This window comes from Mesoplodon mirus, assembly GCF_964341445.2.
Source record: "Mesoplodon mirus genome assembly, chromosome: 3".
Taxonomy (NCBI): domain Eukaryota; kingdom Metazoa; phylum Chordata; class Mammalia; order Artiodactyla; family Ziphiidae; genus Mesoplodon; species Mesoplodon mirus.
Window position 1 is genome coordinate 129,295,078 of NC_138978.1, and position 20,120 is coordinate 129,315,197.

General features: G+C 36.7%; 1 protein-coding gene across 2 annotated transcripts in view; it reads left to right on the plus strand.

Moving 5' to 3' along the window:
* The window catches only part of SMYD3 (SET and MYND domain containing 3), a 738,989-nt gene that overhangs the window by 195,802 nt on the left and 523,067 nt on the right, over positions 1–20,120 (plus strand). For both annotated transcript variants that reach the window (XM_082612030.1, XM_082612031.1), the window contains exon 3: positions 19,241–19,348. In XM_082612030.1, the coding sequence (XP_082468156.1) occupies positions 19,241–19,348 (108 nt within the window). The remainder of the gene's footprint in view (positions 1–19,240; positions 19,349–20,120) is intronic.

A 20,120-nucleotide genomic window follows, 5' to 3' on the forward strand; every position in this document is an offset into this window, starting at 1 on the left:
CTGGCATCTACCGACATACTTTCTGACTATGAATTTGACTGTTCTAGGTACCTCGTACAAGTGGAATCAAACAGTATTTGTCTGTACCTAATGTATGTTGGAATGCATTTTTAAGGTTTTAATATGTCTTAATTCATCAGTATAGGCATTATCTATTAACTTCCTGCTCTGATAGACAATAGAATTTAGCTCACCTATGTCAGCATCTACTTCCTCTCTGTCTTTTTATATAGCTATATCAGGATTCTCCATTCATCCAAAGTCTATCCAATAGATATTTATTGAGTACCTGGTAGCTAGTCAGTGTTCTAAGTTGGTGGTGGGCAGTTAGCAATGAACAAGTAAACAAGGTCCTGGCTTTCGTAAAGTTTATAGTAGTGAGGAGACAGACAGTAACAAATGCCATGATTATATGAGTGAGTGTGATTTGGATGAGCGTGAGCTTGCCATTGCACAGATGGTTACAGAAGGGCTTCCTATATAGGTGACATTTGGCTGGAGTCTAAAAATACCCAGCCACGGAAAGATCTCAGAACAGTTTTTTTTTTTTTTTAATGTAAAAGGAACAGTGAATGTAAAGGCACTGAAGAGGAAAATAGCTTGTCATGTTAGAGGAATGAAGAGGAGTTTGAGGTAAACAGCTTCACAAATTCATATGAAAAAAATCTTTTACCAGAGTGTGTATCCTTATTATTTTACCAAATATCACCACAAACAAAAATGACTGAATGACTTACAATTAAATAATGCTAAAATAACTTTCTTGCCCTGCTTTTTACAGAGTATTGTGAAATTATGTGTTCTGCATGTTTTTGAGTTATAGTTGCTTCTGGTTAGCTGGAAAATAGAGAAATTTAGTGGTCAAAACTGAGACTTTGTCAAAAACATTTTTTCTAGTTCATTACACACCTGGTTCTCAGAATTTAAAAAAACTAATTATTAATAAATTTAAATTATACTTCTTTGAGGAAAAAAAGGAGTTGGATAATGGTGGATACATGTCATTTGTTCAAACCCATAGAATGTTTGACACCAAGAGTGAACCCTAATGTACACTATGGACTTGGGTGATAATGATGTGTCCGCCTAAGTCCATCAGTTGTAACATACATGAGGATGTTGATAACAGAGGAGGCTGTACATGTGTGGGGGGCAGAGGGTAGGTATCTGGGAACTTTATGTACTTTCCTCTCAATGCTGTGAACTTAAAACTGCTCTAAAAATTAATGTCTTAAAAAATAAATCATAGGGAAAAAAAGCAGTTGGAGGTGAGGCCAATGAGTTAAGACTTGAAGGACTTGATAATGGATTCATCCATCCATTAATTTACTCAGCAAGTATTAGTGCTGATGCCAGGACTTTTCTTGGCTCTGGCACAATATTACTGAACAAGACACAGAAAACCCTTGCCTTTATGGAGCTTTCATTTTCCTTGTGAGACAGATATATAATATTGTCTTATTTTTATGCCTAAAATAAAGGGAGTAAGAGAAAATGATAGGGATTGGGAGGCTATTTTTACATATGTGTGTGTGTGTGTGAATACATATACACACGTATGTACATATACATATATATTTAACTTCTTTATATCTTATATATAGATATTGAGAAAGAGATATATCTATGTATATCCATATACATATCTATATCTATAGTGAGATAACTATTTTTATATTTGTCTGTCTACCTAAGACCTCTCAGGAGGTGGCATTTGAGTGGCGATCTGAAAGAAGTAAGACATGTGAAGATTGGAGAAGGGAGTTTCAGGTTTGATGTACATCACATGTAAAAGCAGGAATGAATATGGTGTGCTCACTGAAGGACAAGAAGGCCAGTATGGTGGACCAGAGTAAGCAACAAAGAGAGTTGTAGGAGATAGACTAGAGAGATAGGAGGGACCAGGTTATGAGGCCATTGTGTACTATGGCTAAAAATAAACATTTTGTTCCATGTGTGATGGGCTGCTACTGTAGGGTTCCGGGAAGGGGAGTGGGGATCAGTATTATGGTCTGAGATTTTAAAGGAATTTTCCTGAGTGCTGTGGGGATAGGTTATAGGAGGGCAAGGATAGAGGCTGAGAAACCAGTTAGGAGGTTGTTACACTAGTCTGGTTGCCATATAATGGTGGCTAGGACTAGAGTAGCAACAGCAAAAAGAATTGGTTAGATTTGGGGTATCTTTTGAAGGAAGAACTGACTGAATTTGCTCATGGTTGCATTCATCCATTCAAGTTGAGAACTCAACATATGCAAGCACTGATCTAGTCAAGAGCTCTGATGGCTTGGATTAGAGTGGTAGCAGTAGAGGTGGTAAGAAATGGTTGGATTTGAGATGTATTTTGCAGGTGTAACTGAAAGAGTTTGCTAATAGATTAGATGTAAGAGGTGAGACAAGAACAGTCAGAGATAGAACTTTTTTTTTAAATGGAGTTCCATTTAATATTTATTTATTTATTTATTTATTTATTTATTTATTTATTTATTTAGGCTGCGCCAGGTCTTAGCTGCAGCATCTGGGCTCTTTTTTTAGCTTCAGCATGTGGACTTAGTTGCGGCATGCGGACTCTTAGTCACAGCATGCGAGCTCTTTAGTTGCAGCATGCATGCAGGATCTAGGTCCCTGACCAGCGATCGAACCCAGGCCCCCGCATTGGGAGCGCGGAGTCTTACCCACTGGACTACCAGGGAAGTCCCAGAGATAGAACTTTTAAGTTTCTGCCCTCAGCAACTTTGGGTGAATGGTGGTGCTATTTAGTGACTTAAAGAAATCTTATTGAAGAGTAGGTTCTGAGAAGAGAATTCTAATTTACAAATTTTTAGTTTGTGCCTATTAAACATATACATGGAGATGTTGAATAGGCAACTGGATATACTTGCTCAGAATGGGGGCTGGGACTTCATGAAAAAATGTAAGAAGAATGAATATGGGGATGGAGAGGGAAAGAAAAGAAGCAAGAATGACTCCTTGGGCACTTTCCTGGCTGTCCAGTGGTTAAGACTCTGCGCTTCCAATGCAAGGGGCGTGGGTTTGATCCCTGGTTGGGGAACTAAGATCCCACAAGCTGCGCAGTATGGCCAAAAAAAGAAAAAAAAAAAAGAATGACTCCTTGGTTTTTGGCTTTAGCAATTGGGTAGATGATGATTCCATTTACTGACATGGGGAAGACAAGACTCCCATGTAATAGCGTAATAGACCCAGTTTTAGGTGGGAAAAATCTGCTTTGGCTGTGTTAGATTTGCAATAACTGTTATTATATGTCTATTAGGTTCAGTTTCCTTTTCTCATGTCTGTAACTTTAAACAATATGTGCAAGCCTCCATCTGTGTTTATCAATTGTAGATCGTATCTTTTGATCCCCTACCTTTAAGGTGAAAATATTAGTATTCCCACTCTTCCCTCTCTTATCACTCTATTTTCCATAATTTGCCAGCTGTACCTTTACTTTTATATTGTCAAGGTTAATGATATTTACATGCTGTTCTAGAACACAGAATTAAGTCCCACGTAATGATTTTAAAAAGTCAAAATCAGTAAAAAGTCATAAGTGATTTTTAAAATATCACTTTCTACATTCAGATTCAATGCAGTCCCATTCAAAGTCCCACAGATTGATAAGCTGACTGAAATTTATGTGGAAATGCAAAAGACTTAAACTGAGTCCCTTATGTAGAAGAAGAGCAAAGTTGGAGGACTTAGACCACTTGATTTAAACACTTACTCTAAAGCTACAGTAATGAAGACAGTGGTGTTAGGATAGACTTCTAGAGCAATGAATAGAATAGAGCGACGGTCCCCAACCTTTTTGGCACCAGGGACTGGTTTCCTGGAAGACAGTTTTTCCATGGATGGGGTTGGGGGATGGTGCAGGCGGTAATGTGAGCCATGGGGAGCGGCAGATGAAGCTTCACTCGCTTGCCTCCTGCTGTGCATCTCGGTTCTTAACAGGCTGTGGACTGGTACCGGTCTGTGGCCCGGGGACTGGGGACCCCTGGAATAGAGAGTCTAGAAATTGGCCCCGTTGTGTTCTTTTATGTGATAGTTAGCTATGGCCACAAGAGAGGACTCAGAGAGACTCAGGAAAAAGTTTATTATACTCATAGATCCTAGAAACAGGAGGGATGGATTGCCGCACAGCATCATGTGCGGGAAGCCTCAGGGTGGTCTGGAGGCAGAAAGGAGAAGAAAGGGGAAAACTGAGGCTAGAGCCTTTATTAAGGTTTCCACAGGATTACTCAGCCATAAAAAGGAACGAAATTGGGTCATTTGTAGAGACGTGGATGGACCTAGAGACTGTCATACAGAGTGAAGTAAGTCAGAAAGAGAAAAACCGACATCGTATATTAACGCATACATGTGGAATCTGAAAAAATTGGAATGGACGATCTTATTTACAAAACAGAAATAGAGACAGACGTAGAGAACAAAGGGGTGGTGGTGGGATGAATTGGGAGATTGGGATTGACATATATACACTATTGATACTATGTATAAAATAGATAACTAATGAGAACCTACTGTATAGCACAGGGAACTCTACGCAATGCTCTGTGGCGACCTAAATGGGAAGGAAATCCAAAAAATAGGGGATATATGTATACCTATAGCTGACTCACTTTGCTGTACAGTAGAAACTAACACAACATTGTAAAGCAACTATACTCCAATAAAACTTAAAAAAAAAAAAGGTTTCATCAGGAAAGGCAAGGCACGGTAAGGTAAACAGTTTAGGATTGGCCAAATTGAATAATTCAAGAGGGCTTTGAGCTATAGGAGTGGCCTCTCCATTCCTGGTACCTGGCTCTATGAATTTTAAAGCAGAGAGATAGGGCTCTGGATTGGTTAGTTTGCATATCAAAGGCATGCTCCCTGCTGAGCCTTTTGCTGTCTCTAAGAATTGCCTAGCTCTGGGAAGGGCAGTCTCTCTTTCCAGCCAGAAAGGTTTTTTTTTTAATTTTTTTTATTTTTTGCTTTATAACAAATTTAATCAGTTATACATATACATATGTTCCCATATCCCCTCCCTTTTGCGTCTCCCTCCCACCCTCCCTATCCCACCCCTCCAGGCGGTCACAAAGCACCCAGCTGATCTCCCTGTGCTCTGCAGCTGCTTCCCACTAGCTATCTACCTTACGTTTGGTAGTGTATATATGTCCATGCCTCTCTTTCACTTTGTCACAGCTTACCCTTCCCCCTCCCCATATCCTCAAGTCCATTCTCTAGTAGGTCTGTGTCTTTATTCCTGTCTTACCCCTATGTTCTTCATGACATTTTTTTTCTTAAATTCCATATATATGTGTCAGCATACACTATTTGTCTTTCTCTTTCTGACTTACTTCACTCTGTATGACAGACTCTAGGTCCATCCACCTCATTACAAATAGCTCAATTTCATTTCTTTTTATGACTGAGTAATATTCCATTGTATATATGTGCCACATCTTCTTTACCCATTCATCCGATGATGGACACTTAGGTTGGTTCCATCTCCGGGCTATTATAAATAGGGCTGCTATGAACATTTTGGTACATGTCTCTTTTTGAATTATGGTTTTCTCAGGGTATATGCCCAGTAGTGGGATTGCTGGGTCATATGGTAGTTCTATTTGTAGTTTTTTAAGGAACCTCCATACCGTTCTCCATAGCGGCTGTACCAATTCACATTCCCACCAGCAGTGCAAGAGTGTTCCCTTTTCTCCACACCCTCTCCAGCATTTATTGTTTCTAGATTTTTTGATGATGGCCATTCTGACTGGTGTGAGATGATATCTCATTGTAGTTTTGATTTGCATTTCTCTAATGAGCAAAGATGTTGAGCATCCTTTCATGTGTTTGTTGGCAGTCTGTACATCTTCTGTGGAGAAATGTCTATTTAGGTCTTCTGCCCATTTTTGGATTGGGTTGTTTGTTTTTTTGTTATTGAGCTGCATGAGCTGCTTATAAATTTTGGAGATTAATCCTTTGTCAGTTGCTTCATTTACAAATATTTTCTCCCATTCTGAGGGTTGTCTTTTGGTCTTGTTTATGGTTTCCTTTGCTGTGCAAAAGCTTTTAAGTTTCATTAGGTCCCATGTGTTTATTTTTGTCTTTATTTCCATTTCTCTAGGAGGTGGGTCCAAAAGGATCTTGCTGTGATTTATGTCATAGAGTGTTCTGCCTATGTTTTCCTCTAAGAGTTTGATAGTGTCTGGCCTTACATTTAGGTCTTTAATCCATTTTGAGCTTATTTTTGTGTATGGTGTTAGGGAGTGATCTAATCTCATACTTTTACATGTCCCTATCCAGTTTTCCCAGCACCACTTATTGAAGAGACTGTCCTTTCTCCACTGTACATTCCTGCCTCCTTTATCAAAGATAAGGTGACCGCATGTCCGTGGGTTTATCTCTGGGTTTTCTATCCTGTTCCATTGATCTATCTTTCTGTTTTTGTGCCAGTACCATACTGTCTTGATTACTGTAGCTTTGTAGTATAGTCTGAAATCAGGGAGCCTGATTCCTCCAGCTCCATTTTTCGTTCTCAAGATTGCTTTGGCGATTCGGGGTCTTTTGTGTTTCCATACAAATTGTGAAATTTTTTGTTCTAGTTCTGTGAAAAATGCCAGTGGTAGTTTGATAGGGATTGCATTGAATCTGTAGATTGCTTTGGGTAGTAGAGTCATTTTCACAATGTTGATTCTTCCAATCCAAGAACATGGTACATCTCTCCATCTATTTGTATCATCTTTAATTTCTTTCATCAGTGTCTTATAATTTTCTGCATACAGGTCTTTTGTCTCCTTAGGTAGGTTTATTCCTAGATATTTTATTCTTTTTGTTGCAGTGGTAAATGGGAGTGTTTTCTTGATTTCACTTTCAGATTTTTCATCATTAGTATATAGGGATGCCAGAGATTTCTGTGCATTAATTTTGTATCCTGCAACTTTACCAAATTCATTGATTAGCTCTATTAGTTTTCTGGTAGCATCTTTAGGATTCTCTATGTATAGTATCATGTCATCTGCAAACAGTGACAGCTTTACTTCTTCTTTTCCGATTTGGATTCCTTTTATTTCCTTTTCTTCTCTGATTGCTGTGGCTAAAACTTCCAAAACTAGGTTGAATAAGAGTGGTGAGAGTGGGCAACCTTGTCTTGTTCCTGATCTTAGTGGAAATGGTTTCAGTTTTTCACCATTGAGGACGATGCTGGCTGTGGGTTTGTCATATATGGCCTTTATTATGTTGAGGAAAGTTTCCTCTATGCCTACTTTCTGCAGGGTTTTTATCATAAATGGGTGTTGAATTTTGTCGAAAGCTTTCTCTGCATCTATTGAGATGATCATATGGTTTTTCTCCTTCAATTTGTTAATATGGTGTATCACGTTGATTGATTTGCGTATATTGAAGAATCCTTGCATTCCTGGAATAAACCCCACTTGATCATGGTGTATGATCCTTTTAATGTGCTGTTGGATCCTGTTTGCTAGTATTTTGTTGAGGATTTTTGCATCTATGTTCATCAGTGATATTGGCCTGTAGTTTTCTTTCTTTGTGACATCCTTGTCTGGTTTTGGTATCAAGGTGATGGTGGCCTCGTAGAATGAGTTGGGAGTGTTCCTCCCTCTGCTATATTTTGGAAGAGTTTGAGAAGGATAGGTGTTAGCTCTTCTCTAAATGCTTGATAGAATTCACCTGTGAAGCCATCTGGTCCTGGGCTTTTGTTTGTTGGAAGATTTTTGATCACAGTTTCAATTTCAGTGCTTGTGATTGGTCTGTTCATATTTTCTATTTCTTCCTGATTCAGTCTTGGCAGGTTGTGCATTTCTAAGAATTTGTCCATTTCTTCCAGGTTGTCCATTTTATTGGCATAGAGTTGCTTGTAGTAATCTCTCATGATCTTTTGTATTTCTGCAGTGTCAGTTGTTACTTCTCCTTTTTCATTTCTAATTCTATTGATTTGAGTCTTCTCCCTTTTTTTCTTGATGAGTCTGGCTAATGGTTTATCAATTTTGTTTATCTTCTCAAAGAACCAGCTTTTAGTTTTATTGATCTTTGCTATCGTTTCCTTCATTTCTTTTTCATTTATTTCTGATCTGATTTTTATGATTTCTTTCCTTCTGCTAACTTTGGGATGTTTTTGTTCTTCTTTCTCTAATTGCTTTAGGTGCAAGGTTAGGTTGTTTATTCGAGATGTTTCCTGTTTCTTAAGGTGGGATTGTATTGCTATAAACTTCCCTCTTAGAACTGCTTTTGCTGCATCCCATAGGTTTTGGGTCGTCGTGTCTCCATTGTCATTTGTTTCTAGGTATTTTTTAATTTCCCCTTTGATTTCTTCAGTGATCACTTTGTTATTAAGTAGTGTATTGTTTAGCCTCCATGTGTTTGTATTTTTTACAGCTCTTTTCCTGTAATTGATATCTAGTCTCATAGCATTGTGGTCGGAAAAGATACCTGATACAATTTCAATTTTCTTAAGTTTACCAAGGCTTGATTTGTGACCCAAGATATGATCTATCCTGGAGAATGTTCCATGAGCACTTGAGAAAAATGTGTATTCTGTTGTTTTTGGATGGAATGTCCTATAAATATCAATTAAGTCCATCTTGTTTAATGTATCATTTAAAGCTTGTGTTTCCTTATTTATTTTCATTTTGGATGATCTGTCCATTGGTGAAAGTGGGGTGTTAAAGTCCCCTACTATGATTGTGTTACTGTCGATTTCTCCTTTTATGGCTGTTAGTATTTGCCTTATGTATTGAGGTGCTCCTATGTTGGGTGCATAAATATTTACAATTGTTATATCTTCTTCTTGGATCGATCCCTTGATCATTATGTAGTGTCCTTCTTTGTCTCTTCTAGTAGTCTTTATTTTAAAGTCTATTTTGTCTGATATGAGAATTGCTACTCCAGCTTTCTTTTGGTTTCCATTTGCATGGAATATCTTTTTCCATCCCCTTACTTTCAGTCTGTATGTGTCTCTAGGTCTGAAGTGGGTCTCTTGTAGACAGCATATATATGGGTCTTGTTTTTGTATCCATTCAGCCAATCTGTGTCTTTTGGTGGGAGCATTTAGTCCATTTACATTTAAGGTAATTATCGATATGTATGTTCCTATTCCCATTTTCTTAATTGTTTTGGGTTTGTTATTGTAGGTCTTTTCCTTCTGTTGTGTTTCTTGCCTAGAGAAGTTCCTTTAGCATTTGTTGTAAAGCTGGTTTGGTGGTGCTGAACTCTCTCAGCTTTTGCTTGTCTGTAAACGTTTTAATTTCTCCATCAAATCTGAATGAGATCCTTGCTGGGTAGAGTAATCTTGGTTGCAGGTTTTTCTCCTTCATCACTTTAATTATGTCCTGCCACTCCCTTCTGGCTTGTAGAGTTTCTGCTGAGAGATCAGCTGTTATCCTGATGGGGATTCCCTTGTGTGTTATTTGTTGTTTTTGCCTTGCTGCTTTTAATATGATTTCTTTGTGTTTAATTTTTGACAGTTTGATTAATATGTGTCTTGGCGTATTTCTCCTTGGATTTATTCTGTATGGGACTCTCTGTGCCTCCTGGACTTGATTAACTATTTCCTTTCCCATATTAGGGAAGTTTTCAACTATAATCTCTTCAAATATTTTCTCAGTCCCCAGAAAGGTTTTTAAGATGTCAGAATATCATAATATACAGAAAATTTTAAAAATATAAATGCAACCCCACACATGTATAGCCAGTTGATTTTCTGCAGAGGTGCCAAGGTAATTCAAAGTTGAAAGGATCATCTTTTCAACAAATTGTGATAGATATGCACATGGAAACGAAATGATATAAATACAGTTTTTCCCCACCAAAGTCTCATAATAGATTACAGACTTAAAAGCTAAAGCTGTAAAACTTTTAGAAGAAAACTTAAGAGAAAATCTTTGGACCTGGGGTAGGTCAAGTTTCTCAGGCTGGACACAGAAAGCACTCACTATACAGGACATATCGATAAAGTGAACTTTAGCAAAGTGAACCCTTCTGCTCTTTGAAGACATCACTAAGAAAATGAAAAGACAAGCCACAGGCTGGGGAAAATATTTGTAATGCATATATATCCAACCAGAGAGTTGTAGCCATAATTTTTAAACAGTGCTTACAATTCAGTAGTAAGATTACCCAGTAAAATGGACAAAAGATTTGAATAGACCCCTCAGTAAGATATACAGTAGAAGATGCTTAACATCATTAGTCATCAGAGAAATAAACCACAATGAGATACCATTACATACCCACTAGAAAGGGTAAAATGAGAAAGACTGACTATACCAAGTGTATGCAAGGAAGAACAACTGGAACCTCATATTCTGCTGGTGGGAATGTGATATGTTACAACTGCTTTGGAAAAGTTTGGTAGTTTCTAAAAGTGTTAAATGTGCACTTACCAACTAACCCAGCAGTTCTACTCCTAGGTTGTGTGTGTGTGTGTGTGTGTGTGTGTGTGTGTGTATACACACATAGATACACCCACAATTTACTGTTACTCAGCCATAAAAGAGAACTATTGATATATACAGCAACATGAGTGAATCTCAGAAACATTATAGGGAGGAAATAAAGCCAGATAGAAAGAAGTAGTACTGTTCTGGGACAGGCACAACTAGTCTGTAATGATGGAGACCAGATTACTGGTTGCCACGGATTGAGGGGTTGAAAGTAAAGCCCCACAAAGGAACTTGTGGGAGTAATGACAGTCTATATCTTTTTAAAAAAAAATTATTTATTTTTATTTTTGGCTGTGTTGGGTCTTCGTATCTGTGCGAGGGCTTTCTCTAGTTGCAGCGAGCGGGGGGCCACTCTTCATTGTGGTGTGTGGGACTCTCACTGTCACGGCCTCTCTTATTGCGGAGCACAGGCTCCGGACGCGCAGGCCCAGCGGCCATGGCTCACGGGCCCAGTTGCTCTGCGGCATGTGGGATCTTCCCAGACTAGGGCTCGAACCTGTGTCCCCTGCATTGGCAGGTGGACTCTCAACCACTGCGCCACCAGGGAAGCCCTGACAATCTATATCTTAATTTTGGTGTTGGTTACATAAAACTATACTCTTAAAATGCGTCCATTTTATTGTAATGTAATTTATATCTCAATACATTCTTTAAAAAATATTGCTCACTGCAGAACCATTAAGTATGCATAGATCTTATTTCTTCCTCTGTGATAAAGTGATCACAACCTTTCAGCCACTCAAAGAATGAGACTGATGTTTGAGGGAACCATTATAAGATGGTAAGCATTGGGGAAGGAAGACCAAACAGAAGGCTAAAGAAATGGTCTAGATCAGTGATATTCTTAGCGTTACATTCAACTAGAGTCTCCATTTTAACACTCCACTGCTTACTCAAAATCGTGCCAATAGTAAGAAGGTGTTTTGGGACCCTGTGGTATACAGACTTCTGGTTAACTGTCTCTTTTTCAGTCACTTTTCAATCCCATTCTCTGTCCCATATGTAGTCTTCAATTCTAAATTCTTGTTGGAGTTCTGTTTGGCAGGAGTCAAAGACTTTGAAGGTAACTGCCTCCAAAGTTACCTGCCACTTTGAGGCAGCCTCCTTTGCCCTGTTTCTGTAGCCTGTTCTCTTACCCCGACTTTCTGACGTAATGGAAATGAGGTTAAACACCTCATCCATTGATGGCCCTTCTGGTTCACTTTGGGAGTTAAAAACTTGATAATTACTTGTGTTGGGGAGATAAAATGCATGTGCCCCATCTGCCATGTTCCACTAGAACTCGGCATTGACATTTTGATCAACCTAGCATGGAAGTTTCTTTAAAAGAAGTCCTTAGAGGTGAATGATTTATTTTGCCCTTCCAGCTAAAATGTATCAATTAGGTCATTCCATCTTGATATGACCTCTCACTAGATCAGAGATTGGCAAACTTTTTCGGTAGAGGGCCAGATAATAAACATGTTAGGCTTTGTGGACCATAGGATTTCTGTCATAACTATTCAACTCTGTTGTCATAGTATGAAATTAGTGAGTGTAATACTATGAATTGGCTATGTTTCAATAAAACTTTACAGAAACAAGTGGCAAAATGGATTTGACCTGAACCTTGTACTAGATTGACTTACTTTGGGACTGTAATGTTTTTATTTATTATAAGGTTCGTCAATTAACCAAGAAACTGTAATTCCCATTTTCCTAAGGAGTAATACTTTATTCTTGTTTCTTTTGTCAACTTCTTGCCCTATGACCATCCTCCTGCCTTATTTTGTCTTTATATTTGGCCCTATCTGTCTAATTTGATTAAGGCTAGTGGGAAGGCACTCTTGTTCTACATTTGTTACAGCATCCAGAAAGCTTTTAAAGTGCTAAGTCTAATGTCTATCACTAGGTCTCTAGTGTGCTCTAAGGAGATTTTACGCAAGATTTTAATCAATACCTGTCAGTCAGCTATAGCTTGTTAGCCAGTGTTCTTAGCTTTCCAGTTTTCTTTTCCCAGATTCCAGCTTTTCAGGTCTTCATGCATCTGTCAACCTATAATTCATTAGTGTACTACATTTGACGCATACAGAAGATATTATTTATTTGCTATTAAGCAACCTGTAAGTGAATGGAAAACTGTTGGGTCTCTTTTCTTTCCTGCAAGTTGCATGGCAACTCAACTATCCTAAGTTTTGCCTATAGCAGACCTCTGTAGATGATTGATTGAAAGCGAATGAGTCATGAACATGTGATTAAAAAAATCATGACAATATTTCATGTAGAAAATGTTCAATTAATAGTGGTTATTAATCACAAAATTAGCTTGTTGAATAAGCTGGCTTAAAAGAATTCGTTTCTTTTTTACATATTTTAAGGCAATTTCTTTTAAATATCCCCAAATCTGAGGAAAATACCATTCCAAATTTTCAGTTCTCTGTAAGCCTAACATGGGGAGGTTTCAAGCCTTTTTGACATAATTCAGATTATTTGTTATGAATGGGTATTACAGAATCATAGATTTTTATCATTGAGAGGCTACCTTAGATATGATTGAATCCAGTCCTCTTACAGAATAAACGTCTAGTGAGCCCTGATTGTGAATTAGATGTGTTTTACTGAAACTGGATTTAATACGTATTGATCCTTCCCACATTCCATCCCACAAAATAATAAGCTGCCCTAAAATGAGTATTTAATCCAACCAAAATTCAATGTTAAATAGTATTTAAATGGGTTATTGAGCTGTAGTGGCTTTGTATCCAAGGCAGGGAGGGAAATGTTACAATAATAGTGTAAACGTTATTTTGTGTAAGAAAGAAGAAATAAATGGATTTTCTCTTTCTATTGTAACATCGCATCAATCTTCTCCTTTCATAATTAAGCAATCAAGACCATCCCAGACTGGCCAAAGCAAGAGTTGCTAGGGATTTTCCTGACCTTCTTTTTGCATGACCTTAATTTCAAATAAACAGTGGTAAATATATAGTAAATTATATCTCCTAAATGGTACTGATTTTAGAATAAATCATCAGATATATGTTGAACACCTGTTGCATGCTGCACCTAGTTGGTAGTATACTTATTTAAGAAAACCAGACATAAACAAAGCTAAAAATAAAATAATATTTAAAAATTGATAAAAGTTTACTGTCTTTGCGTTACTAAAGATTTCATTGGTATTACAAAAGAATTCATTGAAGCATTTTTTAACATTTAAAAATTAATACATTTAAAAGATTTTTTGAGTTACAACCAGGTTTTCCAAAATAAACAAACGTTAAAAAGTTGTTTATTAGGGCTTCCCTGGTGGCGCAGTGATTGAGGGTCCGCCTGCCGATGCAGGGTATGCGGGTTCGTGCCCCGGTCCAGGAGAATCCCACATGCCGCGGAGCGGCTGGGCCCGTGAGCCATGGCCACTGGGCCTGCGCGTCTGGAGCCTGTGCTCCGCAATGGGAGAGGCCACAGCGGTGAGAGGCCTGTGTACCGCAAAAAAAAAAAAAAAAAAAAAAGTTGTTTATTAACCGTGATTTTGCTTTCTTTTTCATATAAAAATGCTTCTCCCCGAATCACAGTTATTAGATATAAGAAAGATAATTATGTTTTGCTTTTATTTATAAATATAATACATGATATTAGTCAAAGATAACAGTATTGGGAAAGTATAAAGAGAAAAACAAAAGTAGGTTTTTCTTATAGGAAAAGCTGGAAAATTATTGCCAATTTCCAGTATTTTAGCAAATCTACAATGAGCATTCTTAAGCTTATTTATGTACATCATTTAAATTAGGATTAATTGCATTATAAATATTATTTCTGTGCCAGCAAAATGCACATTGAAAATCCTGATATTTACTACCAAACACCCATCAGAAAGATTAGGGAAACTTATAATTCCAAGGACAAGGTTAGAAAGTCCCCACTTCCCTACACCTTAGAGACTTCTGAATTAATATTTTCATTTATCTTTGCTATACTAATGGGTCACCTATGTTATCTTGTTTGTATTAACATTTCTTTGATCACTTGTTTGGTTTTTAGTTTTTGTTTATTGGCATTTCTTTTTTAGGCATGAATTTTCTCTTCATGTCCTTCACTTTTTTTACTATTTTTATGGAAATATTCACCCTTTTCTTAGTTATTTTATAAGACCTCTTTGTATTTTGGTGACAGTTAACACTATCTACATACATATTTAAAATTTTGTTTTCCTAGTTTGTCCTTTATCTTTCAACCATATTTGTGGTATTAGGTTTTCTTCCTTCTGATATACAAGTTATTTATTTTTATGTAGTTTAATGTGTACATCTTTTCATTTATGGTTTCTGGGTTTTATGTCCTGCTTTAGAAACTCTTTTCACACCTGAATATTATAAAATGTTAATTCCTATAGGGCAACAGTTTAATCATAAGTGTAGAATAGTATTTTGTTGTTTAATCTATTTAGGATACATATAGTGACCTCCTTTTTTAATTTTGTCTAGCTTAGTGGTTTTTCAGCCTTAGCTACACATGGAATTCCCTGCAGTGATTAAAAACAATTTAGACACCTGATTCTATGTCATCGGTACTGTGAGACTCTCTGGGTTGTGTCCTAGGCTGTCTATTTAAAAATATTTTTTGTTATGTATGTGTGTGGTGTGTAACTGTAGCATTATTCTAGATCTGGGGTTTTCAGCTCTCTCAGACCCAACTCCATCTTTCTATGACAGTTATTTTTATTGTCCTCTCTACTATCTTGAAATGAAATTTTTTAGGTAATACAATCTACCTAGTTACATACTTCAAAATTCAATATCAATATAAATGCCATAACTGGAAGGAGAAAACTCATTAGGCAACTTAAAATAATATGTACTTTAGTGTGTAATTGCTCAGGTGTGACTAGACCAGAAGACATAATTAAGGAGTCACATACTTGTACCTATACAGAGTACTGTGAAAAGGGAAGTGCAAAATGCAGATCAGAATATGTGTTTTATTGGTTAACAGAAATACTACAACTGGTGTTGGCTTCCGTGATATTCCCTTATGAAATACTGAGTAATTTTAGCTAAAGTCCTTAAAATGCAGTTTTCCCTTGATTTACATAGAGAATTCTGTGCTATTAAGACTATGTAAAAACAAAGTCTTTGTTTTTATATGTGAAAGGAGGTTTAGTTCTAGGCTCAGGTAATTATAAACAAGTTTGTCACCTTTATAGAACGTCTGATTGGACATTTAAATGTCCTACTGGATTTGGAGCAATTCTTTATTCTATGGAACTGTCCTACACAGGATGTCTAGCATCTCTGATTCCTGGCCAGTGAGTGCACATGGTGCTCCCCAAACATTGTGACAAACAGAAATACCCCCATAAAATTCCCAAACAACTCCCAAGATTAGGATTACTCCCATTGGAAACCACTGTGTTTAGTTAATCAGTTTATGTTCCAAATCACTATAAATACTGTAAAACATACTAAAATGTATAGAATCTGAAGTTGTTTTTGAGTCATACATGTACTTATACATGGAATTGAATCAAAGACATCTTAATTTCTTTTTATTTCCCCATCTAAAACGCTTGTCTCCCATTGTCTTTGTTTCTTAATGCAATATTTTAATTTCCTTTGTCTTTCACACTAATTTGTGCTTATTGTACATCATGGTTAATTTTCAACTGTGAGAACAGAAAACATTACAGTCAGTATTGTGAACAAAATCTTAATTACATCCTGTATTTGCAGTAATAGAAGAAAATAGGAAAAAGTAAGTCAAGGGGTTACCTTTGAGAAAGTGGTAGGTATATAATGTGTCCCTTGAGGTCTTGACCAAGGTTAAAGTTTGTAGAGTGAAGATAATGCCTAATGTTTTTGTATGATTGTGAAGCTTTGCTTCAAAGTCAAATGCAGTTGCTTAAAAAATATCTTTGTAAGCCTTTTCTGTGGTATGCTTCTATTAGTAAGCCTTATGGTAAGATGTGACCCTAACAATTAAAGTTTTAAAAACATGGTTTTTAATATCATGGTAAGAAATGAAGTAGGCTGTAAAGTTGACACTATTACAGGCCAGTTTCAAGTGGTATGATTACTTTCCATATTTATATAGATCTGATTTGGCTTTTAGATGAAGAATGAACATCTTTTTTTGCTGAAGCAAGTGGGAAGGTAAGTATGTCTGATGTTCTCATGCAGTGATCGAGGAATAACCTAAAGAAACATACTTCTGCTTTCTAATTACTGTTGAGAAATAAGAGCTCAATTTTAATTTTGTTAAAGAAATAAAGTCATTTTTGACAAGAGTTTTCTAAAATTTGGAAGTTTCATTCTAAATAATGTCATGAAACAGATCAATTGATTCATTAACTTGGGTACATGTTGTAGTTCCTTTTCCCTGGTAAGCTTCCAGGAGGCTGAGCTGCTCAAAACTAGAGGTTTTAACAAGAGAGTTATAGATGATCCCGTATAGTTAAGTATCAATTAAAATCTGCTCTTAAGATCATTTGATCCATTATCTCAGCCTTATTCTACTAGGTACAATTCGTTTTCAGCTAGACACTTACTTTCAATACCAAATGAAAATTCTTCCACCAAAACTATGGTTCGCCCTTTAATCAGTAATCAAAAATGTCCACGCTCTAGTTTCCTATCAGTGAGAATGATCGTGAATTTGTCTGTTTAACTCACCCTCATTCAAAGATGAGCTGAAGGAAAGAAAATGTATAGGTATATTTGAGTCAGTATATACCAACCTAACTTCCCAAAGGATGGCAATAACAGTCATGGGAAACTGTGTTAATTTATTTTTACAAGTTTCTTAAATACAGCATTTTAGAACTTCTAGTAAGCTAAATATATTTCGAATCTCTAAGCAGGATCTACAATATGAAGTATTTTTCAAACTTATTTGGCAATGTAACCGTATTTATTTTAGGGATCTTACAACACATTGGTACTTGCTGATTGTTAATCCAAGACTAGCCCCCTGAAAAATAGAAACCTTTTCTTTTCACTGAGTTATATTCTACTGACATTAAAGTAGCTCTATGAAAGGCCGTTGCATTGTGAACTATTGTCAAAGACATTGTCCAGTTTGCTGATTAGCATTCTTGGAATAAATTCCTCCTGTGATTTAATACTTGGTAAAGCTATGTGTTTTTCTCTTATGTCAGATGAGAATTACTTAAGCCATTATGCTTTCTTTTTGCCTTGCCTGTGAGGCAGCTCAAATAATTGTTGCACACAAGCATGGTAATTACTTAGCTCTCCTGTTTAGCTTACTAAGAATTTATACTCCCCCCCTTTATATTTATGTAGCTTGGTAGTTAGATCCCAGCCCTTGAGCCTTACTTTTTTCATCTTTAATATAAGGATGACAATATCTACCATTTGGATTATTGTGAAAATCAAATGAAATATTTTTTAATTGCTTAGTCATGTGTCTAACTGTAGAATGCTAAGTAAATGCTAGAGGACTTTTTTTCATAATTTTTACATTTTCTGTTTCTAATTTTACAACCTTATTTCATACACATCTTTACTTTGAAAGCAACTCAGTTTTATTTAGAAATGAGTAAAGTATAAATACTAAAAAGAAAAAAATCACATTAAGAGCATTGCCATAGTGGATATGAAGGAATCAAATGAGGCAACTGTGAATAGAGTTGATAAAAGAAGTACCCTTTGTAAACAATGTCTCCAAGATTTGGTTTACAAGGAAATAGCAGCAGGCAGACTACACCTTCACCCAGCAGCCTGACCCAGGCAGTCTTTCTGCGCACAATGCTGTCTTGAACTTGAATCTGAGTCACAGTTTCAAAGTAGCTGCTGCTACTGTTTTGGTTGTGCTGCATGTTGTGCTATAAGTGGAAAAGAGAAACCTCTTCTATGGGGGTTTTATAGGCCCAGAATTTTGGAGTGATTGAACTTCCAACTCTCATTTGGAAAAGAACATACTAGATATTTGGTTTAGCTGTCTTCCACTTGCCAGGGTTAAATATTGGATACTCTGGACTTTATTTCCATATAGAAGTAATCCCATGTAAAGGGAGTCATGGCATTTCTGACGTTGGACTCAAGGATAATGTCCATCCACTTAGTCCTCTTATTCCTAGTGTTGCGAGATTGGTGACTGGCTCTGTGGTCTCTTCAGCCCCACTAGCACATGGCTAGGATCCTGGGAAAAGTGACTGTATAATTTATCATCCAAACCACACTTTTCAGAATGGAAAGGGACACTATTAATAATCAGGCCAGTACAACATAAGTAAACCAAGATGGTCCTGGGTGAAAATGACATTTGGTCATTTTAGCTAATAACCCCTTTCTATCTTGTCTTAAAAAAACAAAAAGGTTTTCTGTTTTTTATGTTAGCCCTCCTGAAATTTCTATACTTACTATAATAGTGCAGAAATTCAGAAAGCTATCAGCCCTGTTTTGATTTTTTTGAACCATGTGTTTTATTTTCTAATTTGGAATGATATTTTCTTTTTGTAGTCAAAATCACTGACTATTATTGAATCCTATTTAATCACCTAAAAGGCTATCTTATAAATTATTAAGAAAGACATAATGATTCTTTCTTTGGACTCTACCAGTTAGGTAATAACCAAGGGACAAATTGAAGGACAGAGGTGAAATGGAAGTTCTTGATGTCCATGCCTGGTAATTGCATACTGAATCCTGGATCATTAATAGTATTAGAATATTGCTTTCATTTTCTATTTGCAGGTATATTTAGGCTGTTGAAATTAGTGTTGATGACTCACAGCATTCAAAACCAGTGTAAATGAAAGTTAAATTTTTATGTCTTATATGCCCTCCTCACTCTTGTCTTAACAGAAAAAAGCTTGGCAGGACCACAAGCGAGAATGCAAATGCCTTAAAAGCTGCAAACACAGATATCCTCCCGACTCTGTCCGACTTCTTGGCAGAGTTGTTTTCAAACTTGTGAGTATAAAACTTGTGAAATATGCTTGGGTTTTAATTTAACATAAGCACTTGCAATTGCATGTATTATTCATCTTTAAGACTGAATTTAAATCCATGTTAAGGTAGAAGGTGGATTATTCCAGGGAGTGTCTTAAGACAAGACTTTTTGTTTTCCTATTAATCACAGCAGTGATGAAGTGCACCGCCCCTCTTTGAAGACCCTGTGTGTGATCTCCTGTGAATAGAAACATAAAGTCCTATGTTTGGGGCATGAGATGTTAGTGATGCCTGTTACATTGCCTTTATTTTCTACTGAGAACTAATGCACAGGGCAAGTATATAATTTTTTTGGTTGCCTCTTCAAGTGAGATTTTAATTAGATGATAATTCATCTTACAAGGAAGGGTACTTATCTTTTTTTCTTTTCTTTTTTTTTTAAGCCAACATTCACTGAAATTGTTTCTCCAGTCCCTTTCCCTACTCTGCCAAAGCAGCTAGTGGATTCCCTGAAATCCCCCTCCGGTGACACCTTCCAGTTTTTTTTTTTTGGCAGGCTTTAGAATGAATATCTCTTTATTGCAGGCTTCAGCTCTCTTGTGTCCTGTTGTCTGTTAACTTCTTTCGGCAATAAAATTTCATAGAGGAATTTAGGAATGTAAAAGTATATACCTAAAACTGATGCAATGTTATATATCAACTACATCTTTACTAAAAAAAATGGATTTAGAATACCAAATTGGCATTGTCTTTGGACCGAATATACAACACCTGTCACATATACGTACTGCTA